The following is a 25,354-nucleotide window of genomic DNA, read 5'->3' on the forward strand; positions in this document are numbered from 1 at the left end:
TACACCTGGGAGGCCCACGCGCCAGCTTAAAGGGCATCTCGCTTACGTCTGCCAAATCCATGGCAACAGCCGCTAGCATTCCAGGCCCCCTTCTCTCCCCTGCTCTGCCCTCTGTGCCAATGGCACCCAAAGCCCCAGGATGGGCACCAAATGAGTAGCAAGGCTAGTGGGTCCCCAGCAGTGCCCGGAAATGAGCCTCTGGGTGTGTCTGCAGGTTGCTGGCAGAGCGATCAGCCAATCGTAACCCTGAGAGGCAAAGAAGACTGCAGGATTGAATACAAACAGCACTAAAAATCCTTTGATTGCCACTGCCTAAGTCAGTTATAGATGTTAATATGAATCCTAATTGAGCATCATGGGTAATATAAGCTCTAAAAGGGCACCAACTGAAATAAACATCTCTTACACACCTCAGAATCATGAAACAGAGGAAAAGTTCACTCAGGATAAATACAAATCCCCGCAAACAGTGGGACCCTTTACCTGCACCTTGCGGTAAATGTGATTTGTTTCTTGTACGGTGAACCCTGCTGGACTGGAGGAACATTGCACTTCTGGAACCAAATACATTCTGGCAGAGATCAACATCTCATAACCCTTCCACAAGCCTTTAGCTATTAATGTGAAAACTGAAGGCTCAGTCCAATTCTGATGTCTTATCAGTATGATGCTGACTTCTGCTTCTCACATGGTTCAAATCTTTCCCATCAGGCCTTCGGAGGTGATAATCTCTCTCTACCGGATTGGATGTTGTGACCCTGCAAATGATGTCACAGTGCCATATGTGCATCTGATTGGCTGCCAAAGCCTGCTGTGGCTCATGGCAGAGGGAGAAGAATGTTGTGATTGGACCTGAATCTCTCACAGACACCTTACACAGGTGAGCGTGTGTAACAGACCACTTGCAGCATAAGCATGCACACATAACACTATGGAGAAAATTAAACTGCAGAGGGAAGGAAGGAAAACAGAAATGAAAAAGCAAGATAGGAAGAGTGCAAAAAATAAAAATGAGTGAAACAGCCCAGCAAGAAATGTTGCGTCTAAAAGACGTCTAATAGCCGTCCAAACACAGCCCAGACGTCTAGGCTAAAACAAGGAAAAATGTGAGCTGTCAGTGAAAATGTAATAGACGTCTAAGCCATAGCCCAATCATCAATTAGATGACAAAGAAATGAAAAGAGTGAATAAATGAAACCAAACACTTTGTAATCAATGTTTACTTTGCTTACATGATGGAATATCATACATCTCGCAGGTTATTTTGGCAAAAACGACAAATTCAAGGTTATTTTGGCTAGAAGTGGGTTGCTCATAGCCGGACTATATCGGGTCTATAGTTAACCTAGAAATGATGAAATGATGGCTATTGCTTGCTGGGAGAGTGAAAATGAGCTGGCAAAACAAGGAAACGGCAAAGGAAAAAAGCAAACAAGAGTGAACAAAAGAAAGTGAGCAAAAGGAAAAGAGCAAAAGAGAAAACAAAAGTGCATGACTGAAAGAGAATGAAGGAAAGAGTGAGAGAGAAAAATGAAAAACAAAGAAAAGGGCAAGGGATAGAAAGAGAAAGCGTGAGAAAAAGAAAGACTGAGATAAAAAAAGTGAAAGAAATATTGGAAGAGAAAAATGTAAAACAGTAAAAGAAAGAAAGAGAATGAATGAAAAAACAAAGGAAAGTAAAAGAGTTGAAAGAAAGAGTGAGGGAAAGTAAGTGTGAAAGAACGAGCTATGAAAGGAAGGTAGGCAGAAAATCCCCCAGAATGCATTGCAGAGGTCAGTGTCGGAGTGTGTGTGATGTGTCCGGCCCCGGTGCTCCAGTCCCCAGGGCGCTCCGTGATGAAGGGGGATCGGCCCTCCGCTCAGACTTTCATGTCTCCATCTAAGCTACTGGCAGACAGACACTGGCGGGGGGCTGGACGACAGCTACAAATGTCACCCAAACAGGGAGATTTAATTAGGAATGACAAGCCCTGACGTGTGAGAGTGCCGCCACATACTCTGAGAATTTAGGCATGCTGAAAGCGAGCGGCTGTGATTTATAATTTAACTAATGCCTGCCGTTTCTTTTTCATTTCTTGGCTAGAAGGGGGGAAACTCAAAAGGCCTCCTCACTGAAGCTAATCTAATACGATATTTTTAAGGGCAGGCGGTCAACGGGCTTCTTAAAAAGCATGTTGCTCGCTCACTCTTTCTCGGTCTCTCGCTACCTCCACTTTGCAACTCGCCCAGCTTTCTCTCTCGTTTTTTTTTTCAAGCTCTTTTTCTGCTCAGACAGGGAAAGAGGTGTGATAATGAAAACAACCTTTCCTATCTCCCACCTCTCTCTCTCCCTCTCCCTCTCTCTCTTTCTCCCTCTCTCTCTCGCCCGCTAAGCTCCATGCACTCTGGGGAAATTGATTGTCTGGCGGGCCGATCTGAGCGCTTGCAGCTGATGCTGGAGCCAGTTAAGTCCTTTTTTTTATTGAGAGTATGAGGTATTTTTAATGGGAGTTGCATCAATGAACTGTGCAGGCGCTCAGCATCTGCATGCAGAGGGGGGCTTTTACTTTATAGTTATTTGAATACCCTTTCAAATCCTCTCTCTCATGTTGGATCTGAGAAGAACCACCTCATCATCTTTCAGACATCAGCCCAGAATGTGTCTCAGTCCAAAGCCTGATGACACCTGTCTGCAGCCCCAGACCAGACGGTGTGGTCCATGTGTACTGAAACCACAGCGCAGACACAGATTCTCCAATCAATGACACACACAAAGGTCTTTTACTTATTGTTATGAGCTTGTGCTTTACTGCAGCAATCTCTCAAAAGCAAACTGATGCAAGGAAGAGTGCCTGTGTGTGTGTGAGACAGAGAGAAAGAAACTGTTCTCTCCCATTGATTTCAGCCTCAGACCCCCACTGACTGCTTCTCAATAAGAAGTCTAGAAAGGAAGTGGCTAAATCCTGCTGAAATTGGAGGGAGGGAATCAATTTAAATCAAGCATGGCGGTCTCCATCTCTTCTGTCCTCTCATTCTTCTTTTCTTTTTCTCTCAAACATGCTTTTTCCCTTTCTTTTCCATGCAAAATCATTGATATTTGAAACTTCTTATTCATCAGTTCATCCATTTGTCAGTCTACTCATTCATCCTGCTATCCATCTACCCATTTGTCCATCTGCTCATTTCATCAATCAATCCATCCATATGCTCATTCATTCATTCATTCATTCATTACCATCTGCTTTTTCATCCATCCATCCATCCATCCATCCATCTGCTCATTCATTCATCCATCCATCCGCTCATTTATTCATTCATTCATTCATCATCTTCTCATTCATTCATTACCATCTGCTTTTTCATCCATCCATCCTTCTGCTCATTCATTCATCCATCCATCCGCTCATTTATTCATCATCTTCTCATTCATTCATTCATCCATCCATCATCCGCTCATTCATTCATCCATGACTGGATCCGGAAAGGAACCTGAGACGGGATTCAAACCACAAACCCGAAGCGCAACCACGCTACATGTCAGAGCGCTGCCCACGAGGCCATCAGCTCTGACCACTCATTCATTTCAATTATACCAGTGAAGCTCTTTCTTGTTCTCAAACTTCGCTCTCTCACAAGACATACACATTTCTTAAAACACGAAGAAATGCAGCAGGCGCCCATGCTTTCCCAAAAAAGCTGTCCTTTTAACCTTTTCCTGTTTGCCAAGAAGGAGAAAGCAGAACGATGCTATGCTGATCAGTGAGCAGCAGGAGGACAATGCCATCCTATTACCTTTAAGCTGCTCTGAGCTTAGAGCTGAACCTAAGGGATAGTGGTTAGAAGTTGCATGTTCCTCTGCTCATCTCCTGTCCTCACAGTAATCAGCTTGTGCATATGGAATACTGCCACGCCAACAAAACAGAACTGAATGCATATGGAACGTTCTAAAAGAAGGACAACCCCCCTCTTCCTCTCTATTCTTTCCTTTCTTCTCTCCTTCTCATTACAGCAAGTGCCCCTCAGTTTAAGTCTAATCTGAAGCTTTAAGCAGAGTCCTGGGATCTTCTGTCGAAAAAAAAAAAAACAGTAGGCTGTGCTTTACTTTCTTTAATCTCGGAGCTTGCCAGAACGAGATTTGTTGGTCTGAACCTTGAACAAACAATATACACAATTGTACAGTGTGGCAACCAGAGGACCTGTTCAACATGGGTTACTCGTGCATATGTGTGAAACCGACTTATGGAAAATGAGCAGATTTGTTTCAGCATGTGTATATTTGCATACGGGTAGGTCTGTAAGGACATCCACCACAGCAAATGTTTAGCTAACCTGAAGGCCAGGGTTGAGTAACAAGCCTTGAAGCCATGCCAGGGAACCTCTGCAGTAAAGTCTTTAAAATCTTGTTGATCCAATGGCTATTGAACAACAAAGACAAGACACTACAAATGTTTCATATAGTCCCAGACATTTCTCACAGAGCAGCACGTAAAGAAGTAGAGGTTATGTAGAGTATAATGGAGTAGGGTAGAGTTAGAGTTTATTAGTTCAGTATAGTAGGGGATTTTAAACTAGGGCCTGAGGGTCTGCTATGATGCCTGCAAAACATTTGAGAATTTATGTTTTTTTGTTGTTGTTTTTTTCACAAAGATTCAACACAAAGTGCAGCACACATCCAAAGGGCAAAAAGCTCAATGAGGGTGCTCAACCACAAAAAGGAAGAATAGTTTGGAACACCACAGCTCCAAAAATAAAATATTTATATATGTTCTTAGCACAGGTTTCTTTTTAGGGCTGTCAATGTAGGGCTGTCTTTTTAGGGCTGTTTAAGGCAAGTTAATGTATGCAGTTAAGATATTTATTTATTTATTTATTTCCCTTTTTTATTTTTTATTTTTTACACATTTGACAATATTACTATTTAAAATAAAAATATTACTGGTAAAAATAAAATGAATTGGTAAAACAAATTGTACATGTATTGTTATTATTTTATTCTACTAAGAGCAATAGTATTTAACAGTTAGAAACATATCTGCATAGTTAAATAAATATGTATTTTTCAGATAATGTTTTAACAATTTGCTCAGTACAATGATAATATAAAAGTCCATTATTCAATCTGTTTGTTTTTATAAAAAATGACACATATTTTTCTCACACAGTATGCATCAAAATACCACTACAGTAGAATGGAGTATAAAATACTAAAAGAGAAGGACCAAAGCCAATAGGACTCGAATCAAGGTTGCGAAAAACAAGATGTTAACTATTCATGTCTAAACAATGCCACTGTGAGCAGAGTGAAGCTTCTTGGTGCATGAAATGAATGTGATGTGATTTCAGGGCTCATGAATGTGCTTCATCATACTGACATAAAAAAAAGCTCTCTTAATAGAAGAGTGTGAAAGAAAAGTCTATCGTCAAAGTTAATTTAACTCATCCTCACTGTCGTCAGTGCCTAAATACACAGTCACATTTAATTATTCAATCTGAGTGTTCGGTCTCATCATAAGGAAGTAAATCTAATATACTGTGTCAGCAACCAGCAAGCCAAACCAGTTTGCTGTCAACCATTTGTATTTGCCATTTATGATAAATGTAATCTAAAAAAACAAAAAACAGAAATGTAAACTCTGAAACACAGGCTGCTCACATTTGCGGTGGATGTGTTGCGTTGGCTCAAGACTCTTGCTGCTGCTGCAGACGGCCGTGGCGTGCTGGGGTGCAGGGTTCTGCCTCCTCTGCAGACAGGCCAGCATGACTGCGCAAACGCAGGTACGATTCTACAGACACTGGTTTGCCGAGGCCGACCTGGAAAATAAAATTGTTCAAATGCTTAATAATGTAGTCAGAAGATTAAGCAAGGCATAAAGGAATTACACTCATTTAAATGGGAAAAACTGTTTTATAAAGTGTCATCTGGGAACCAGGGGACATGCTTCTGGCCACATTTATTGTAAATAAAAGTCATCATGTTTAAAAAAAAAAATACAAGTGTAAATATTACAAATATTAATATTTTTCAAAAGAACAAATAATATAAAAGTGTAAATATTAAAAGTATTAATAAAATAAATATTTATATTTGCTAAGTATAAAAAAAATAATTTGTAATATTAAAGCTGCAAGCAGCATTTATCGGGGTTCAAGCTATTAAGGTGTTTAAGGTTTTTGTAATATAATATAATCAATAAAAATAGGAAAAATATCAGGGAATGCAGCGAGCCAGATTCATACTTGCAAGCACTAGGCCATGGCTCCAACATACCGCATATGTATTTTTAATTTAGTTCTTTAACTCACACCTGTGATACACAGGAGAAGGACACACAGACAGAAGTGCTGCATCTCATGAGAATCTAGCAGCACCGTCCTTCCTGGCCATCCCACAGCCCCCATCCATCAGCAGCCTATCACTTCCATCAGTCACAAGAGGAATAAAGCACCCATCACTGCTCACAACACACACGGTTGGAACAAAACCCTGCACTGACCTGCTGCAGACAACACTTTCTAGGTGTTTTTTTTTTTTTTTTAATGATGGGGATGTCAAAAAAGAGAGAGAAAGAGAGTCTGTCTGCAGATCAGATGGTGACTGAGGCGGTATTTTGTCCAAAAAGATCTCGAGGCAATTTCCTGGATTTTCTGCTTGGAGTGTAAATGTCCATATTGTGTGTGGGTGTATGTGTAACATGCTGATGAGTCGGGTGGGGGGCAAATGCCAAGCGCACATCAGGGCCAGTGATGGGCGTAATCAATCTCCCCCCGGGCCATAAATCTCTGGATGCATTCCTGCTCTGCCTCCCTCCATCTTCAGCTCTTTCGCTCCAGAGGAAGAAGAGAAAACGGGGCGCGCTGCCAGACAGCCGACACAGGAAACAGCAGCTCTGTTGGAGAATGCGTAATAGGACCATCTGACTAAGTTTCAGGCAGCACTGCCGCCCACCAGCCGGCAACCAGACTAGCAAAGAAAGTATAATAGTAAGTTACAGGAACAATCCTGCCGGAGTAACTTTAAGTGAAGTGCCTTGCTCAAGGGCACAATGAAGGGTTCAAACCTTCAACCTTTTGGCACAAGCACAGATCTAACCACAAGGCTACCTAGAACAGGACTTTGATTTCAGCACAAATGTGCAAGCATATCGAACATTGAAAATGCTTAACGACTGACAGTCAATAAAGAACAACGACCTCCTGAACTTAATACAGACATTAAGGTTAATTTTCACCTCTGTTTATAATATGGAATATCACGGCTCATATGATTGTGTTTGTTCCAAAACACCTAGCTGTGAGGCACATAAAAAATTAAAATAAAGAATTCATTATTAATTAATCATGTTGTGTTAATGTCAAGTGAACTATACAAAAACTAAATAAAAAAAAGGCAAAAAAAAAAAAAAAAAAACACTGGTAAAATTTTACTTACACAAAAATTCTTCATAAATGCATAAAATAAAAATGGCCACAAATTGATTTTAGATTTAGTTTTTTGATTTGATATATTATAATTCTTGAAACCTTTACAACCCACCTACATTTAACATGTAAATACTTCTATAGCAATAATAATTGCAGAAATCGAAACAATTTTTTTAATTATACCATTTGATTTAGCGCATTAACTTTGCCAGCTTTAAAACTACAACCAAAATAAAAACTAAAACTAGAAAACTACGAAACAATTAAATAAATTTAAACTTAACATTGATTGATTGACGACTAACAATTACTAAAGTTAAATAATATATCTAAAGACCAATAAAATGGAAATAAAAACTTCTTAAAATAAAAATAAAAATATTCAAAGCCATAATAACCCTGGTGAAACGCTTAACATGGTTTGCCTAAGTAGGTACGACATGTTCCTGGCTGGATCAATATCCTTGTTTGGAACAGCATTCCTGTCGACCAATCAGGTTTAAGGATTAGGCTTATGGCTGGGGTTAGGGGCTTGAACTACGGTCTTAATCTATTATCCCTGTGATTGGTTAGGGTCAGGGGTACAACTAGGGCTATAATTTATAGGTATTTTGTTCCAGCACCAACAAAAGATCTAGGAACATGTCCTCCTTGGCTAAATCAAGCCATGCCAGAGGGCAACTGTGTAAATTACAGCTCTTTAGATGGCAACATGATTAAACTGATGCAGAAACATCTTGAAGCTTAGTAAGAACGCCTGACAACCCTTTACCACCCATCTTGTCAGTCAGACTTTCTGAGGGAACAAATCCTCAAACTGTGAACAACAACCGAAAACATGCAATCCAAGAGTGTGCTGAATCGCTCTATTTTATTGACATGTGAAATCTGTGTTATTTAAAGATCCAGGCTCATCGGTAAACATCTCTCTCTCTCTCTCGCTTTCTGTCTCCTCAATGGCTTTCTGTCACAGCGGGGAAATGGATTAGCCCTTCCTGAGACTGTTTCCGAAAATCTGCATGTGAATGCGAGCAGATGATGAGGAACTGAGCAGAGAATGAGAGTGAGATCGACAAGCGACTCAGGTCTGCCCGTATGTCTGTCAATATTTATTTATAGTAAACACGCATGCACTTTGAAATTGTGTAGCTATGTCAGCTAACATATGCTTATCGATGTATTTGAGTAAATCAGCTGCAACACCAATAAAATCCCCACCACCATAGACTCATCATTGTCTCCCTTCAGTCAAAAGCAGTACCAGCTCAACACGACGAACAGCAAACGCTGGAAGATTTCTGCAATTGCACTTGTGTGTCTGCTTCCTGAGATATGAGCCACATTACAAATTTGCAAATTCTCTTATCACTGTTTTTTCAAAAAAACTAGAGGGTTTATAAGCTGTCATTGGGAACAAACCTCACGCATACCTGAAAATAGTGAGACATTTTCTAGGAGATATGATTGAACTCTTGCACCACTTCAAGATTAAGAAACAAGTCATGCTTGTATAACTAAAACCAAGACAGCATGGATTTGGTTTGTTGTTATTTAGCATATGATTTTCATCTTAAGCCCTACAGCCACACCGAATTCATAGATGTCCCTCTAACATCCTGTGTTTTTAGAGCCTTTAGACCTCCTAATAAAGAGCAGAAGGTTTCAGTGCAATAAGATTTTAAAACTAATGCACTTTACAGTGAGAGAAATTTCACACAATGAATATTGTTTTAAAAATATTTTTAAAAAAGTAAAAAAAAAAAAGTAAAAAAAAAAAATATATATATATATATATATATATATATTATATATATATATTATTTAGCATTATATAGGGATGCACATATATTTAAATTCTGACAGATACAGATACATATTTTAATGTAACAGCAATATCAGATAAATGTTAAACCCATAATAAAATGTAAAAAAAAAGATATGTATATAGGGTGACCAGATGAGATTGGCTGAAATTCGGGACGGGGGGGGGGGGTGGGGGGGGGGGGGGGGGGGGTGGGGTCTATGGGTCTGGGGTGACGGGATGGGGGGCTTCTATGATATCAGACTGCGTAGCCTATAATAAAAGATAATGAATTTCAAACCTGAACCAAACATATTTTTATTCAAAGATCAACAGTCTGTCATTATTCTGTATTGACAGGTGCAATATTTGAAAATCGATCATATATTTTTTTTTATTACATTTATATCTGCATTTATGTAAAAACTTAAACTTTCAAACATCAAAATGTCATTTATTCATATGTTTTCATGTCAAAATGACATACAAACATCTTTTCCTATTCTATTTTGCTTGCTATTTTGCAGGCTTGCGTGTCGCGTGAAAAATAGGCGTCGGTTCTGTTTCTAGCATGCACGCGTTTTCCGGTCTCACGCAGGCAGTGTGCAAGCTCTAACCTGTTAACAGGGGAGCCGAAATAAAAACGGACACGCCACGCAGCCAGTGTGTCGCCGGCCTCAACCTCCGCAGACAGTTTTTAATGTTTATAAGACAATAACTACTCAAGATTTTGCTTTAGTATAATTTTCGGGACAATTAGGGCCAGATTCGGGATTTGGGACAACAGTTTAGATTTCGGGACTGTCCCGAATTTTTCGGGACGTCTGGTCACCCTATATGTATACCTTCACTTATTTAATTTTGAGATTTACTAAACTATAGCAAGTGTTATTAACTCTTTCCCATCCAGCGTTTTTGAGAAAAGTTGCCAGCTACCGCCAAGCATTTTTGATCACAAAAATTTCATGGCCCCCAGAATATTTTGTTGTATGAATATCTGGACATGCAATATACCAAAGAATGAACAGACCCTCTGCTTTTAAACCAAAAAAAAAACAGTTTTATTCTAGCTTCATGCATCCCTTTTTATCAACACCTGAATGTGGGTAAGTTTCATATAAAAAAGCAACATTTTGAGCAAAAAGCTGAGAAGATATGTCTGGATCGGATTCAGAACGATGATCAAAACATAGATGGAGTAGATTGAGTCCATCAACACCCCCAAAGCTTGCACAGTCCTATAGCTCATCCTGGGTCAACACTTCCTACGGTAACCTTAGGCAGTTTTGATTTATATGCTGTTTAATGTTGATGATCTATGATGTTGCTTGTTTCTGCTTCTTCTTCGCCTGTGTTTTGATTAGGAGATTCAGTAATCTTTCAGAATATGAGTAACGCTGCCCCCTACTGTATAAAAGTGAAAAAACAGAAAGCCAGAAATTTCCGTCAATAGCGGGGAAGCGTTGTCTCATAAATGACGAAAAATTCCATCAATGGTGAGGAAAGTTAAATTATCATTGTCTTATTTTTTACTGGAAAATGAGGTTTAAAACTTCGCGCGTTAGATGATGGCAAAGGTCATCTGAATCTATTAATAAAAGAACATATAAAAAAATATCCTATAAAGACAAATAAACTGGTAACTAGCGCAGTGTGAATCGTCAAATCTTTTATGTGTATTACATGTATATAAAAAACTGATGATTCAAACTGCGCTAGTTGCCAGTTTATTAGGGCTGATATCCAATTTTATGTAACTGCAAGTCTATAATGTTCTGGCTGCGCCTGGGTAATGCAACGCAGCATTTTTTGCTTTTAATGTGGACAGACAAATTACACTTACAACTTTTTAGAATGAAAACACTCCAACTGAGACATGTAGCTTAAGTCAAAGTAGTCTGTGCATAAATCAGTCGCCGTAATGAAAGCGCTTTTGTATCTGTAACAATATACAGTTTCAGGTAGACACGCACTTAGTTTGTCTGATGCATGCCGAGATCTCTGGTGGGCGAATTAACCTCACGCTGGCCTGAGCCCCCTGAATTCTCTGAAGTGCTCTTCTGTGGGGGAGCCGAAAAGATCGATAGGACGGAAAGTGAGGGGAAGGTGAAAAGAAAAGGTGTTAGTGAGGATAAAAGAACCTAAGACAAAAACATCTTGGGTAAAAGTTGATGTCCTGTCTATAAAATCCTCCATTATGACCAATATAGACTCGGCCTGTAGGGATTCTATGTTTATTGATGTTAAGGAGGGAGAGAGGAAGGAGCGTTTGCGTTTGTCTGCGATATCTGAAGGCTGAGGGGACGGATAGGAGGGGGGATTCTCTTCCTAATTGAATGGTGACCTGCCAGCTCGGTGTGAGTGTGTGTGTGTGTGTGTGTGTGTGTGTGTGTGTGTGTGTGTGTGTGAATGTCTGTGTATGAGACAGAGAGCCCCATGCAGTGCTTTTAAAAGGCCTGTGCGTCTCCCCTCTTAATAAGCCCAAACAAGTTAATCCAATCGACACACCCAGACCCTTTTCTTCAGCTTTAACAAGCAGCCACTACAGTCCCCCATAATCCCTCACACACACCGCACCGCTGAATGGAAAGCAATGAAAGAGCCCATTAGAGGGACAGACAGAGTCCCCGACCCCTTAACTTCACTACAGAGCACACACACACACACACACACACAGACATGTTGCTGAACACGCTGAGCAGGCGACATTAAAAACAATCAGAATAACTCAATCACACACACACACACACACACACACACACACACACACACACACACACACACACACACACACACACACACACACACACACACACACACACACACACACACACACACACACACACACACACACACACACACACACACAAATAATGCAACAGGACAAGGACAAACGAGAATGCAAAACACTCACAAACAAACAAACAATCTTTCAGAGGGGACATCTGCAGACGGGCACGCACAAAGAGACATAAATCCGATGACTGTTAACAAGACACGCACACATAGGAGACCCGGCGCTTCCTAACAACACATGAATGCAGGAGAGGATGTAAAAGCCATAGAGCGAAAACAGTCCTGCTGACAACAAACAAACAAGCAATATATGCAAGTTTTTCCACTATACATACAGTCTCACTCAATAGCTAACAATATTCGCACACAATATCCACATCTGCTAAAGAGTCCGCCTCCATTCCAGGGTTAAACACAGGTCAGCCATTGTTGCAAGCATAAGCAGATGGAAGATGGTTTATTTTGCAGCTCGAAGAATGAACATAAACATATTGCAGCGGTAAATTCTTGCTTTTTTTTTTTTTAGCTCTCCACACAGCCTGTAAATGTGAGCTGGATGATAATACGATGAAGTCTATCTCTGTCACAGCACGTGAAACCACACGCCTGTTATCTTGAATCACGCTACAATAGCTCACATTAATGCTGTCACGTCGGTGGCTGAAGCACCAGCTAATTGACCGCTGAGACGAGACGCTGAATGCATGACGCTGACGTGTGTGCATGTGAGGTCACATGGAAGAACTTCCTGTCTAAAGCAGTGCTGATGCATTCACAAAATACATGCGTTCACAATAACACAATAAAATGACATATGGACATTTTCAGAGTAGCTTATCCATCAATAGTGCAATAGGGAGGCAATCAATAAACCTGTCGTCTCATCATACTTAGGAAACAATGTTAGACTTTTTTCGTAGTTTGATGCCAAACAAAAATGTCGAGCATTCAAAGTTGCCAATGACAAACCAATATCTTTGCGGTTTAAATAAATGGGATGCACTGATATTACCTTCTGTCTGAAAACGAAATGACCGATATTACATTTCCACTTGAATTTAGGCATCACATGAATATAATGTACAGTATGAAAAATTTATATTCACTGTGAGATTACCTTTTCATCATTTTTCCATCATCTAACGCTCACTTAAACTTAATCTTTTAATAAAAGTAGCCTTATGATTTCATAAAACTTTTACATCTACATGCCTAAATGCAAAAATACTAGCAACATAACAGTGAGCATGGACAATTAAATATACTGGATACTGGAAATACTGGAATAAATAAATAAATAAATAAATATATATATATTATAAAAATGTGCAAGCTACAGCAATGTGCAGGACTTATTCTCTCTTTACAAAGCATTTAAATACAATGAATTGTAAAAGAAAGATTGCACAGGCCAAGTGTAAAGGTCCCACATCTAAATAAAGACGCATCGGAACAGTTGGTTGAACGTTAAACTGCAACAATCAACAGAAAAGAACAACTAAACAAAAAAAAACAAAAAAATGTTTAAAAGCACAGCGCTGGCCATCACACTGTTTGTCACACATCTGAACTCATTCACATAACACAAGAACACTGTTTAGGATTAACACAAAATGAAAACAATGGCCTATTCTATGCACAACACCCCCACCCCCTGAAGGCATTCATTTGTTAGTGTGAATATTCAAGTGTCTTCTCTTGCTGTATTTTGTTCATTGTTTGTGCCGTTTAAACAACAGCCTGAGGGGCTGAAGTCGGAAAGATGAGCCGTTGTCATTTGAGGGAGGGCGAAAAAGACAAATAATTAAATCATACACGCTGATGTAAAAATGTAATGTACCATCAATAGTTCAAATCGATAGAAAATAATTGAAGTCAAAAAGTTTACACATCTATGTACGGTATCAGTGTTCTCTGAGGACACACTCCAGTATCCCAGAATGCACCTGCAGGCCTGCTGACCTCAATTTCCATTACCACTGAGCGAGGAACAATCAATTACTGGGGAAAATAAATTTTGCAAGCACAAATAAGTATGCAGTTGGCACTTTTTATTCTCACCATAACAAAACTATAAATGATAAACCAGAGAGATGTGAGCGATAAAGATAAAAACGTATATAAAATATAAAACACAATGTCATTCACTCATGTGGCCCAGCCACCATAAAATCCACTGCCACTTAACCTTCAAAACATAGGCTAAACATATATTTATATACACGCACACGCACACACGCACACGCACACGCACACACGCACACGCACACACGCACACGCACACACGCTTTATCAGACATCTTTTCCTCTAAGATTATCAGTTTTCTGTCCAATAATCAGAGAGAGAGTGTGAGAGAGAGCGTGAATAACGGCCCTGCCTGGCCCTTGTGGCAGGAAATATCCGGCACCTTCCATATCACACAGCCGTCCTGATAAAGACCCGCTTTATCATTCCCCTTCCGAGGGACATGAGGTAGTGAAGGTGAGGTGTGTGTAATTCACATGCGTACGTGTATCTATGTGAAGGTGGCCACTAAAGAAGGAAATGTGTGTGGAATGGTAATCTTTTGATAAGTCTCAGATATGTGTATACGCTCACAGGAGCCTTCAAAGAAAGGTATCCAAGTTCATCGCTGAGGAGACATTTGGGCGGCTGTAGTCGGCTGACAAAGCTGCTTTGCAAAATGACATACAAAGCAGATCGCATCCGAACACACGCCAACTCTACCTGACACGCTTGTATAATCGCCAGCACTTTTTAAACTGAGTCACTGGTGGATGCTTGGGAGTTCACTTATATTACTATAAAAAATTGAATTTAAAAATACACTAAAATAAAAACATTGTATTAAAAAATATATATATTTCGGTGTAGTATAGATAAAAAAAAGGGCATAATGGGTTCATTAAAAAAAATTACAGTATACATTTATACTGTCAAATTATAACATTTATTGACAATATAAATAAATTAAAAAGTGATTCAGAAAAATATTTGAAAAAATAAAAATAAATTGACAGCATAAATGAAAAATAAACATAGCTGAAAAATAAATGTAAAAAAACAGGTTTAGAAAAAAATTATAAAAAACATTTTTTTTGTGTGTGCAAAATGTCACAAAGCAGATCATTTCCAAACACGCGCCAACTCTACGCTTGTGTAAATCGCACAACCAGTGACTTCCACATGTGTCTGTCATTTTCTCAAAGAGGGTTTCGTTAAGTCTCCTTCGCTAGTTTTGAAAAACGCTCTAGACAGCATGACAATCATAAGGTCAAGTGAGGCTTGGGAGATTCATCCGAGACTGAGTTTATGATCCGATGAGGCCAAGAACACTGTTTATCCTGAGGACCATGTCATAAAATCCTAGCACAAAACAAACACCAGGCCTGAAACCCCTCATGCAGGCATTCGAGAATAGGTGCAGTCATGCAAAACCCTGCTTATGATGAGACGTGCCCTCTGACCTCTCTCTCTCTCTCTTTCTCTCTGGTGTGACGCACACACACACACACACACACACACACACACACACACACACACACACACACACACACACACACACACACACACACACACACACACACACACACACACACACACACACACACACACACACACACACACACACACACACGTCCCTAAGCAGAGTTCAGCATCTTAAATTACTGCCTGCCCTTTCCCTCTGTGTGTTGCCCTCCTCTCCTGACCCCTCCGCTTCGCTGACGGGGAACTGTTCATAATTAAATGTTAATCTAAAAAAAAAAAAAAACCTTCCTTCTTCCCATCTCTCGCTTTCTCTCGTCCACATTTTTGAGAAGAGATCTAGTTAGAGATTGCATTAGCATGAAAAAGCAGGCTGGTAATTGTCTTCACCCAGTGGAGTGATCTGTAGCTCGGTGAGCAGAGAAATCTGAGGATTAGTAAAAATAAAAAAATAAAAAAAAGCCAGCAGCAGCAGCTCTATCTCCGCTCAGAGCGCAGATGCTGCCCACAGCCACAAAGTCTCCGATTAAATTACACTGCGAAGAGGATGTGACCATTGACTTAAAAAATTAAATAAAATAGACCAGTGGGAGACTAAAGCTCGACCTCCGTTTTAACTGCCAAGCTTATCCACAAACCCCTCGTCTCGCTAATCTATTAATATGCATTTCTGCTGAAAACGAGGGAAGGGATTGGGTCGGTGGTTAAATGTGGTTTCGAGATATGGCATGGTGTATTAAAGGGGCAAGATATCCTAAAATCACGCCTGTAGGCCCTACTGCCCTCCTTTAATCCCGGGTGTCACATTTTAGCTTCTCTGCTTGCCAGATCCACACTTCAAACACACAGATACCTAGAGGGAAAAAAATATTGCTCAGAGGTTGCTCTTTCAAAGCTCAGGAGACTTAATGTTCTCAGTTGTTTTATTCAAAGAAATAGTTCATCCAAAAATGAAAATCATGCCCTCCAGGAGCTCACAAATCTCATTTGCGTATGCGCATATTTCAAACTTGGAAGGACTGTTGCGGCATGTTTGATGTGAACGATAGCAAATGACGCTGGTTGTCACGTGTATTGATACGCGGCATGTCTAAATATGCAGAACCACAAATTAGATTTGATCACACTTGACTTTTATGCTGCTTTTGTTTCATTTTTGGAACCAAAAATTCTTTAGAACGTCTCATTTTGTATTCCACAGATGGGTAAGTAAATGATGACAAATTGATTTTCATTTTTGGATTAACTATTTCTTTGTCTCAGAAGTTTCTCCCAAAAAGACATTACAGTAGGAGAACAGAGCTTTGAAATCAACATGGAGAGCATAACCTAGATCAGCGATTTTCAAACTTCACAAAAAGGTTCAAAGAATTGTGTAGTACTATGTATTAAACTTCTAATAAAAAAACAAAGTAATGGGTTAAAAAAATGTGTGTATTAAAATGTATTAAAATATTTCAGTATAAGTTTTGTAATTAAAAATAAACAAATGGGTTAAAAAAATAGAATAAAAAAATATTTCACAGTATAAATGTGTCTTTCTAAATGCAAATCTATAGCTGGAGGAACCTTACAACTGGATAATGTTTAGTGGTCCGTGGCATCAAAAAGTTTGAAAACACCTGATCTAGATAATAGACCTAATTATTGGAAGAATTTGGTATGAAATATTTGCGTTCATATTTAAATCACTGACTTCTGACTGCAGACAGGTTTCTTGGCAAATCTAAGCAAAGTGTATGATACTGTTAACTACAGTTCTTTTAATGTCATTGCTGTTTCCGGAGAAACAGCTGAGCTGTTAAAAAGATGTTTCAGTCTTCGGAACCATCCATTCATTTTGGCCTTACGCCACATGCACATCAGGGATGAGAAAAAGCACTTCCACCTCCAAGGCAAAACTTCAGCCGCCCAATAATCTAATATTTCATAAACTCCTTTATTCCTCCTCACAGACTTCCTTGAGATGAAACATTTGCCCTGCGAGCAGTGCAGAGAGGAGTCTGACTCGCTGTGGGATTAATGGCGTTGTCAGGGTGGAAGTTAAGGACCGACAACTGACCTTCTCCTCTGCCCAGAACTCAACGAGCAATTAGCTACATTCACTGCACCGTGCAAGCCCACAACAGAGCGTCTCGGTTTACAGTTTACATAGGAAATAACAGGGCAAAAGGGCGGTTCACACGTGTCTCGAGCACTTCTGAAGACCTTGAAAAGCGTTTTTCCTTGGCTGCTCCTTTGAATTTACCGTAAATAGACCAAAAGAAAGGATCTGTTTGTATGGCAAGCACAGCATGTGTCCCGTCGGTGGGGTAAGCGGAGCTGACGAGAGATTGACAGATAGAGTGTACAGGATACGGGTGAGGAGACTTTGTGTGGAGATATACGACTCCCTCTCTGATCGGCAGTCCCTGACCTTCCGATGCACGCTCCTTAACTTCCTCATTAAGCTGTCACACAGCATGCCAAAAACAAACCAGAGCTCAAAACATATCTTCCTCCCATTCAACCACACAACCTTCCTCCTAAAAAAAGAAGAAGAGACAATCGAACCAGTGGACGACTGGATCGCCTTTCAGCATCTCAGCTTGCCCAGCCTGAGTAAAATGTGCTCAATACTTGCAACGATTAAAACTGGCCGTCCCGTCTAGCCGTAGACAGTCTGCCTCGGTCCACGGCAATCATACCCTATTAGAATAATGATAAGATATCCCGTCTCCATCTCCTTTCCCTTCCTCTGTGCTTTCCTGGTCGGGTCTCTGATAGACATTAATTCTAGTTTCATCTATAAAGCCAAGCTCATGCATATTTAACAGAATCTATTACTTTAGGATTCAATTATAAAAGACTGTCCCTCTTAAATTTTTTATAGTCCGCATAATTGGTTGCAGGGCCCAAACAGGACTTGAAAAACCAGGGTTTAATCATAAAAATAAAACAGGGCAGGACATAAAAAAAACAACAACAAACCTTCAGAAGTCTGTATAAGGGAACACACAGTACAAGTATGTGCTTGGTATCTCTCACAGATACAAACTGACAAACAAACAATTAAACCGCCCAGACCCGACAGAAAGAGATTTTCCTTTTAATTGGTCCCCAGGGCTGGAGGGACCTCTCGTCAAGAAAGGACACCTCCACAGAGTCTGGACTTTGGATTTCTGACAGCCTTCAGTCTGAATGGAGATTTAGATGACAAGTGAGAAATTTAGCCTAAGAAATTATAAAAGCCTGGGAGCATGACGTTTCGTCATGTCCGTAACAGCATGAAGGGGCTTTCATTTCACACTGACAGAGATTTGCAGTGACAAAGCCACCGGAAGTCATTTGTTTTCAATGAAAGTTGCCGTTTTGTGCTGACTTGAGCGACAGCAAACATTGCCAATGTGACAAAGTTGAACAGAGTTCCACTCTATGCAAATCGTCAATGATGGGATGTGTGACTTGTAATGGCAGTAGGGAAGGGTAGGGTTATCTATCAACTGTGTGTGTGTGTGTGTAGTGACGGAAATGGCTGAGATTCACTAAGGGAAAAGTAGTTGGGGACAATTTTTTTTTTTTTTAAACCATAGATGCAGAAAATCCCACTATATTTATGTATGAAATTTGCATAGCATTTGGAGGCTATTACATGTATAAAAGATGGAAATCCCCTACATTTTAAAATGGATGCCCATCAAATATTTCAAACACTTCATTTCCAAGAATGCATTACCTGCGTTGAATTTCATTTCAGCAAATTCCTCATTCCAATTCCTAAATTGCAATTTTGGAATTGGAACGAGGCACAGTCCATCAAGGGCATTTCCCAACAAAAAGGAGGAAAAAAGAGGGAGAAAACTCTGGATGTCATCGTCCCCCAAATTAGCACTGAAGGGACATTCCCAGAGCTTGTCCCCACCGCCTGCCAACACTCGGGCGTATCTGCGCAGGGGGAAATATTTCACAGCATATAAATTAAAGCGTGTGAGCGAGGCCGGTGTGCTAAGCAGCACGCAGATAGGCCAGTTATTCACAGCTCTGCTGGGACGGCGGCGTCTGCAGCCTCCGCACGCTCCTATCAGATCGTTTGTCACCAGCGATAGACAATTTACTACACAAGCCTTTTTCAATTTATTCATTGTGCTGTCACTGCAGTTTTCTCCCCCGCGCTGAAAGACGCCATACTCTCAAACGAACCCCGTCTGATGGAGACAGCCTTTGAGCCGTGTCTATTTGGACACACAGACGCATACACCTGCTGAGCCTCCCTCTTTAGTGTGGACAAAAACAAACACTGTCTGTTTAAATCTTCTTAATTGAGAGTAAAGGAGAAGAACCCAGGAGACACAAAAGGTAGATGTCCCTTTCCACTCTCTTTCTCTCCCTCCCTGCCAAACCTCGGCTTCTAAAACAGTGTGATAAAAGCATGCGAGGTGGGAAGAGCACATAGAGACAGCAAACATCCATCCGCCTTGTCTCAAATTAGCTCCAGGCTGGCTTGAGGAGATAGCCAGTGAGTGCTTCCATTAAGAGCAAACGAATACCCTCTGTGACCACCACAACCTTCTCTCCACCAATCTCTCTGAGGCTCAGAGGTACCCACAGCTCTTCTGGGAACACCAGAAAGATAGCAGGGCTGTGCTGGAAAAAGCAGAATTGTAGTATTTTTGCAGGTAAAACCTTGTCATCTGTAAGACTGAAAAACACAAGTAAAAAAAAACTAAAAAAAACTAAACAAACAGTATTACAGAACTTGTTCTAACTGTATTTACAGTACAAAATTACTGTATGAAGAATCAACGTTGAGAACAATGGACAAAAATCTGACACATGTAATATGTAAAAATGTTATCTATTAAATGTTATGTAAAAATGTCATTAATCAACATAAAAAAGAATAAAAAAAAACATCAGAAAAAGCCCCCAAAACTAAAACTAACAACTAATATATAAAAAGTCCTACAAACTTAAATTGTCATTATGCAAAACATGCTATTTTTAATAGTAGCAGTAATGACAACAACAATACTATTATTATAAAAAAGCCTGTACTACTATTATTCACATAGGAACAGTAAAAAGCACATTTACTAAAAGACTTCAAAATAATAATAATAATAGTAATAATAAGACCTGGGTATATTTTTGTGAGATTCACCAGGGATTGTGAACCTGGCTGGGCATAGGGCCAGAGAAGTCCCTCTGGAACATTTTTCTTCAAGACACTACTAGGACAAAAAAGTTTGGAGTGCTACAGAGTTGCTGTCAAGCTATTCATTTGAAAGATTTCAGCATCTCCGAGTTCAGCACCACATAACCTTGCTGCTGGATATGTGAGTCTGTTTGATTAGCGGCTTTAATGAGCCACACAATTAGATATGAGGCAATAAAGGGCTCGTTTAGAAGTGGTGTGGTCTCTGACGGCTGAACCGGAGTTAATTGAGATTTACGTGACAAGATGCTGCAGCAGCAAACAGCCTTGGAGAACGGTCAGCCTAAACTGTGAGCTATTCGGGATCAAAGAAATGACCAAGCAGATAAGAGAGCAAAAGATAAGCCTGCTGACATGCGCTTGGCATCGTATTTTGATACTAACTTGATGGAAAAAAAGGCTGAGCACTTTGTTTTCATGGGTCTTTTAGCATAAAAAAAAAAAAAAAAAAGGCATCAGTGGCCATGAGAGTCTGAGCAAGAGAGGTTAGGGCCGCTGTATCCATCCTTCATGTGAAGCCAATGCCATTAAATAACAGCAGAGAGGGCCTCCCCAAGGACCACAGTCCTCGTCATAGTACACTGATCAAGGCAAAGCAGCTGTCACAACAGCCGAAGTTTTAGAACATATAATCACACAGAAATAGGCAGGTCTTAAAAAACAAAACAAAACTATTCAAATGTATTTGAAAGAGGTATCTCATACTCAGCAAGGCTGCATTTATTTGATAAAAAATACAGTAAAAACAGTAATATTGTGAAATATTATTACAACTTAACTGTTTTAATATATTTTTTAAATGTATTATATGTAATGTTCCTGTGATGGCAAAGCTGAATTTTCAGCATCATTACTACAGTCTACAGTGTCACATGGTCCTTCAGAAATCATTCTAATATGCTGATTTGGTGCTCAAGAAATATATCTTATGATCAATGCTGAAAACATTTGTGCTGCTTAAAGGACAAGTTCGGTATTTTACACTTAAAGCCCTGTTTACAGATCGTATCTGATGAAATAGAACGGTTAAGATTAAAATTTGGACACATGCTCCTGTCCCGAGAATATTAGGTTTATTTAGCTTTTGTGGACCTATTTTGCCAAACGCGTCACACCCGTGATTCTTCCGTTGAGAGCTTGAATAATAGACACTCCAGCCCAGTTGGTGGCGATAATACACCTTTGCCAATTGCAAGCAAACCACGGGCATTTCATTGAATACAGAGAAGAAGCAGAAGAAGAAGCGGCGGAGTAATACCGTAAAGGTGCTGCGGTCTCACAGCACGTCCTATACAAGTCAATGGAGTTGGACAAAAACTACGATAAAACCTGTTGGAATGCATCTTTTTCAGCGATTTTTGATGGAACATATCAGTGAACACCCCCTGACCACTCGGTGAGTTTCACGTCTTTGTAAATGAAAGTTTAATGTGTTTTTAGGACGGAATCTTCCAGTGCATATAGACAACCATTGTGGGGGTGGGGGGGGGAAGCGAAATAAACCTAAAATTCTCGGGACAGCAGCATGTGTCCAAATTTTTATCTTAACCGTTCTATTTCATCAGATACGATCTGTAAACAGGGCTTTAAGTGTAAAATACCGAACTTGTCCTTTAATATTTATATGGAAACCGCAATATATTTCTTTTCAGGATTCCTTGATTAACAGAATTTCAAAAGAACAGCATTCATATGAAACAGATATCTTTTGCAACATTTTAAATGTCTTTACTGTCACTTTTGATCAATTTAATGTATCCTTGCTGAATAAACTTATTAATTTCTTCAAATAAATAAATAAAATCTTGACCTCAAACTTTTAAGGATCATGATGTACATGAAATGGCATTCAAAATACCTTACTGAATTGAATGAAATAAACAGCAGGAATAAAATGATAATACGGTGGGACTTATATTTATTTTTGACTGGATTGTGAAAAGTGACACCTACACTATGATATTACTTGTGGCTTTATATGACCAGAAAAGTAGTTTCAAAGGAGAAAGTTGAAAAGATTATGAAAGCAAACATAGAATAATGTGCAGTTAAACAACTAAATAGGGCCCATTTTGATTTCATGTAAACAGAAGTATTATGTCTTAAATGGGCAGAACAGTTTTTCCGCAATCCAAAAACAAATACAGACCTCAGTGTCCTAAAAGGCCAGTTTATGGAGATTTCAGCTGCGCAGACAGATCCAGAGCTTCTCCAGTGTCTCGCAGGAAGAATGATGTCAACTGTGCAACTATCTCAGATGTCCCCTTTGAAAGCCCTGTTCCAGACTTTCTCTCTCTCAATAGGGGGAATCTGAAAAGGGCTGAGATGAGAGATAGATGTGCTCAGAGCCTGGGTGTCTGGCCCTCGTATAAAACACACAGCCAAAATATCCAGAGAGGGCACCGTTTGTACGAGGGACAAGGTGACCCTGTCTCCCGGGAGCCTGTGAAATGACACAATAGACGCCTCTCATCTCTACACACACACATAGACACACACAGACACAAATATCCACAAACGCCAGCCACTATCACTCTGCCGAGGAGGGAGTCGGCACAAAAATGAAGAATGGATGGGGGACACCGCCCCACTCCACCCCACCCCAGCGCCACAGCCCTTGAGCCCCTATTCAGGCAGAATCCGGTGACAAGCCCCCTGCATACACCCCACAGACGGTGCCGAATTCCACCCTCCGCCCTGAGCCTCTGCCACAGGCCCGACAGATGGAGCGGCTATTGATCGAACAGCTCGCACCCTCCCCGCTCGCTGCATCCATCCCCTGAGGAAACAAAGGGCTGGAGAAGTCAAGAGAGACGCCTGAATACGGGGAGCAGGGCCGGGGCAGCCGCAAGAGTGGGCGGGGGGGGGGGGGGGGGGGGGGGGGGGGCAAAATGCTTCCACACAGCTGAGTTATGCAGCAAGTGTCTGGGGCTTGGGAGAGCGGAGGCATTTCAAAGCTTTGAATGCACTTTTATGATCCAGACTCGGAGGAGACAGGTTGTGTGGAGAGCACACAAGATCAGCGGCGGCTGTGTTTGCACGGACATAATGGACAGTAAACACTGCCGGCGGAGATGATACGGTTGCTGACGGACAGAGCATCATCAAAACAAACAGCTCTTTTTATCAGCAAGCTGGGAAACTTCACAAATATTTAGACGGATAAATTGTTTGGCTTAACGAAACGGAAGAACATGATATCATGACAAAAAGAAAACTCTTTTAAGCACTTTTAAAGGGATAGTTCACCCAAAAATTAAAATTCTATCATCATTTACAAACCCATCGTGTCTTTCGAAAACTCTGACTTTTTCTTCTGCGAAACATAAAAGATATTTGATGTTTGATGTACAAGATGTTTTTTGTTCATACAAAGTCAACTGTCATCAAAACAGTTTGATTACCAACATACTTTGTAACCAAGTACACTTTTGTACTTAAATAAGTACCCGTGGAACGTAAAAATAAATAAATAATACTATCATATCCTTTATGCTGGTACTTTTCACAGTTCAAATCCTGTCTACAACATCCAGTTGAATATGTTTTGACAAGGAAATACATCATATTAAGAAAGCTAAATGAGTTTTGGAATCTTGTTATGCTGTCTTTAAACATTTTATAAGCCATATAAAAAGCTCACTCTGTCTAGACTATCTGATTTAAGTTACTTTTCCACTTCTTCCTTTTCCACTTCTGAATTAAATAAAGATATACATATTAACTGGTCTGAATCTGTGGTAACCAATGGATTCTCCACATGAGAAGTTCTGCACCACCCTTTCTGCCTTGGATGGGAGTCCTGCATGGCGAAAACATGTTTTTCTGGAGAGGAAATTCAATGGAGCTTCATCCCTGAGCGGTCCTTGGGAGAAACCCCTATCGAGTAGCACCGCTCTGTGCATCACTGCGCCCAGCCAACCCTGTCTGGAGCTCTCAGCCCGCTGGATCGAGTTTCCTCAGGTGGGGACCCGAACACCTCATCCTAATTGGGAGAAGGGAGCCAAGGGGAGGCGAGGGCATCAGCACAAAACAGAGCGATTCAATATGGGGTGAAACCATAAAGTTCCTGAGAACCATTTTGTCTTTGAGTAAGATGCCTGACCTCGTTTTGCTCCAGGGGGATTGTTCTTGCAATTAGTGTACCGTGAGTCACTTTGAATTAAAAATGTCTGCTTAATGCCAAATAAGCAATTAAAAGAAGCATGTTTGAACTAATATTAAGTACCTCGCTTCATCGTAAAAATGTTTAGAGGCTCTGCACTGTTTTCCTCAACTCACTAGTTTTATACTTCTTAATGCCTCCAACAAGGCAGCACTTCATTAACAGCGAGAGTCTTTTCGGCAGAAATGCCTGCTGGTTTTGTGATAAAATGAATCCGTGGCCTTGTTTTAAAAACTCACATGAAAGGTTAGCATTGGTTTCTCAACTGTCTGCTGTTTGACATGAAAAAATAATCTCTCCACATAATTAGTGGTGTTTACTACAGCAAGTTTCACTATTACTATCGTTCACACTTGTGGTTAGAAGTTTGTTCAAACCACTACTAAACCAAAGTGTCATAGAAGTGAATGATACCTCAAATCATGTGATGTGTTGTTACTTTTCTAAACGATTAGACTTACAATTTTCACCTAGGCAGTCAAAACACCATAGAAACCACCCAAAACACCT

At 40.2% G+C, this 25,354-nt stretch overlaps 1 protein-coding gene across 1 annotated transcript in view; it reads right to left on the bottom strand.

Annotated features, from left to right (window-relative positions):
• fam222aa (family with sequence similarity 222 member Aa) overlaps nucleotides 1–25,354 on the bottom strand; it is a 57,676-nt gene that overhangs the window by 17,579 nt on the left and 14,743 nt on the right. Inside the window, exon 2 of the mRNA XM_082170342.1 lies at nucleotides 5,633–5,790. Coding sequence (XP_082026468.1) covers nucleotides 5,633–5,738 — 106 coding nt within the window. The 5' untranslated portion in view covers nucleotides 5,739–5,790. The remainder of the gene's footprint in view (nucleotides 1–5,632; nucleotides 5,791–25,354) is intronic.

Source organism: Leuciscus leuciscus, assembly GCF_965113295.1.
Source record: "Leuciscus leuciscus genome assembly, chromosome: 5".
NCBI lineage: Eukaryota > Metazoa > Chordata > Actinopteri > Cypriniformes > Leuciscidae > Leuciscus > Leuciscus leuciscus.